Raw genomic sequence first — 2,446 nt, 5'->3', positions numbered from 1 at the left:
TTCTCCACTGTTCCATCCATATCAACACGTAAAGCCCAGACTTTCTGTCCCTTAGGTAGCAAAGTTCTGGAATCATAGAGTTGTAAAATAAAGTGACTTCCCCCAAAGAGGCCTGAGAACTACAAAGGGTGCTGGGAATTGTAGTTCTGTGAAAGGTAAAATACAATTCCCAGGATTCTTCAAGGGCAGTCATGATTTACATGTATGGCATGAATGTAGCCTACATCTCCTTAAGTACCATAATGGAAGAAAATAAACAGGGGCATATAAACAAGGGCATAGCGCCATCTGCCAGAGCCTGGAGCGGGTGCACCAGTGCCAGGGGGCGCTCACCCAGCCCTTGCTGCCGATGCCACTGGGAAGGCACAGGGCACAGAGGGGGCTGTTCACCCTCTGTGCCCCCCAGCGCTCACTGCTGCCAGGCAGGCATTTGTATGCTGAGCAGGGGCAGGGCACAGAGGGTGAAGAGTATCTTCTGTGTTCCCCAGCGCCTGCCGCTGACGGGCGGGTGCTCAGGTGTCGGGGTGTGTGTGTGCCTAGTTCATGCTCCCCCAATGTGCGCTCGGGTCAATGGCCTTCCTGGGGAACACCCCCATACACACCATTGGACATAAATGTGTTGCGTATTTAGCAGATTAATTGCGCTGCAGAAAGCATGCTGGGAGACCACACATTCAGGAAACAATGAAGAAACACAAAAAATATATTTTGCTTGGCTTTAATTAGAAAAACAAAAACCCCTCTTACATTAAATCTATAAGTATGACCCATCCACCAAAGTATTGAGAGAGGTACACGCTGCTCTTTATATACTATACCCAATTGCTGACAATGAACTCAATAAATGCAAGACCAACTCAGGAAAGTGGCTCACACATGTTGCTGCACAGATATGTGAAGTAGGTTGTAGTCTTGATGTTTGTGTGTGTGTCTTTTGTGAGCTCAGCTGCCACATTCTCCAAAGGGAAATCTGTGACCTGCTGCAGGTAAGCAAGACCCAACCGAACCCTTCTCGTTGTGTGGATAAGTTGCAAAAGTTGCACAGCAGCAGTTAAACGATATCCTTCTATCTTGGTCTCTCATTCCCTTTTACAGATGTAAAATGGCCAGAATGAACCAAACAAGCATCTCTGAAATGGTCCTTTTGGGTATCTCTGCCCTAGCAGAACATCACAGTCTCCTCTACTTTCTTTTTCTCTTCATCTACCTGTTAACACTACTAGGGAACCTTTTGATAATCCTGCTGATCCGCTTTGACGACCACCTCTGTCGCACCCCAATGTACTTCTTCCTCAGCTACCTCTCGCTGGCAGATGCCATGTTTGCTTCCACCACTGTTCCCAAGATATTGATGAGTTTGATGTCCGAAACCAAGACCATCTCCTTCAATGGCTGCTTGATCCAGATGTATTTTTTCTTGACATTCGGCAACACGGATAATTTCCTCTTGGCCTGCATGGCTTACGACCGCTATGTGGCCATCTGCCGCCCTTTACATTACACCACCGTGATGAGCCACAAGTGTTGCATCGTTTTGGCATCTGGGTCCTGGATCATTTCTGCTCTCCACTCCTTGCTCTACACACTTTTGGTATCTCGCCTGTCTTTCTGTGGCTCTAGGGAGGTCCCCTACCTCTTCTGTGACGTCTATCCTCTTTTGGAACTCTCCTGCTCTGACACAGGGCTCATAAAAATCCTGGTGCAGACAGAGGGTGTTGTGGATATCCTAGGGCCTTTTGTTCTCATCTTCATCTCCTACATCCACATATTCTGTGCTATCATGAGAGTCCCACCTACCGCTAGGAAGCGTAAAGCCTTCTCCACCTGTGGCTCCCACTTGGCTGCAGTGGTCTTGTTCTATGGCACCATCAGCTCCCTCTATTTCCAGCCTCCCTCTGCTTACGCAGCCCAGAAAGGCACCGTCATCTCTCTCTTGTATGCAGTGGTCACACCCATGCTGAACCCCTTCATCTACAGCCTGAGGAACCAGGACATAAAGGCAGCTGCACGGAGGCTTCTCAGCAGGATCAGAGATTTTCTGAGGAAGCAAGCGCCTGGGAAAGGCACAGAGTCTTTTTCATGAATGCATTGAATGTGTTGTTGATGTTGATATATAGTTTATAAAGATAAAAACAGATACATTTCACCCATTGGAATTGGTTGACGTGTTGCCTCCTTCTTCTTTTTTGTATTTTGGTGTTTTGACTCAGGTCTGCAACACAGGGGTTGTTTCATTAGCATTTAGGAAGGAGGTGCCAGGGAAACATTTAGGGAACTAGCCTAGTCCCCCTATTCCAATGACTGCACACCACGGGGTAAGATGGAGGGTGATATATCTACCAGTCTTTTCTGCTCATTTTCTCACTCCCCCTTCCTTTATGCAAGTCATGGCAGAGATCTCCATTGTATCCCTCAAAGCTCAATGTGCAGAAACTGAACCCCTGCT

At 47.6% G+C, this 2,446-nt stretch overlaps 1 protein-coding gene across 1 annotated transcript; it reads left to right on the top strand.

Annotated features, from left to right (window-relative positions):
* The first annotated feature begins 1,093 nt into the window (after positions 1–1,093).
* On the top strand, positions 1,094–2,083 carry LOC118075344 (olfactory receptor 1f45-like). The gene has a single exon (XM_035097255.2). It carries the CDS (start codon positions 1,103–1,105, stop codon positions 2,081–2,083), a length of 981 nt encoding a protein of 326 aa, XP_034953146.2. The 5' UTR covers positions 1,094–1,102.
* Positions 2,084–2,446: the final 363 nt, after the last annotated feature.

The sequence above is a fragment of the Zootoca vivipara genome, chromosome 15 (genome assembly GCF_965207765.1).
Source record: "Zootoca vivipara chromosome 15, rZooViv2.hap1.1, whole genome shotgun sequence".
Taxonomy (NCBI): domain Eukaryota; kingdom Metazoa; phylum Chordata; class Lepidosauria; order Squamata; family Lacertidae; genus Zootoca; species Zootoca vivipara.
This window is presented reverse-complemented; position numbering and strand designations above follow the sequence as displayed.

Bases quoted from the DNA above. Each gene is read 5' to 3' on its own strand.
- LOC118075344 (XM_035097255.2), top strand. From the start codon at position 1,103: ATGGCCAGAATGAACCAAACAAGCATCTCTGAAATGGTCCTTTTGGGT.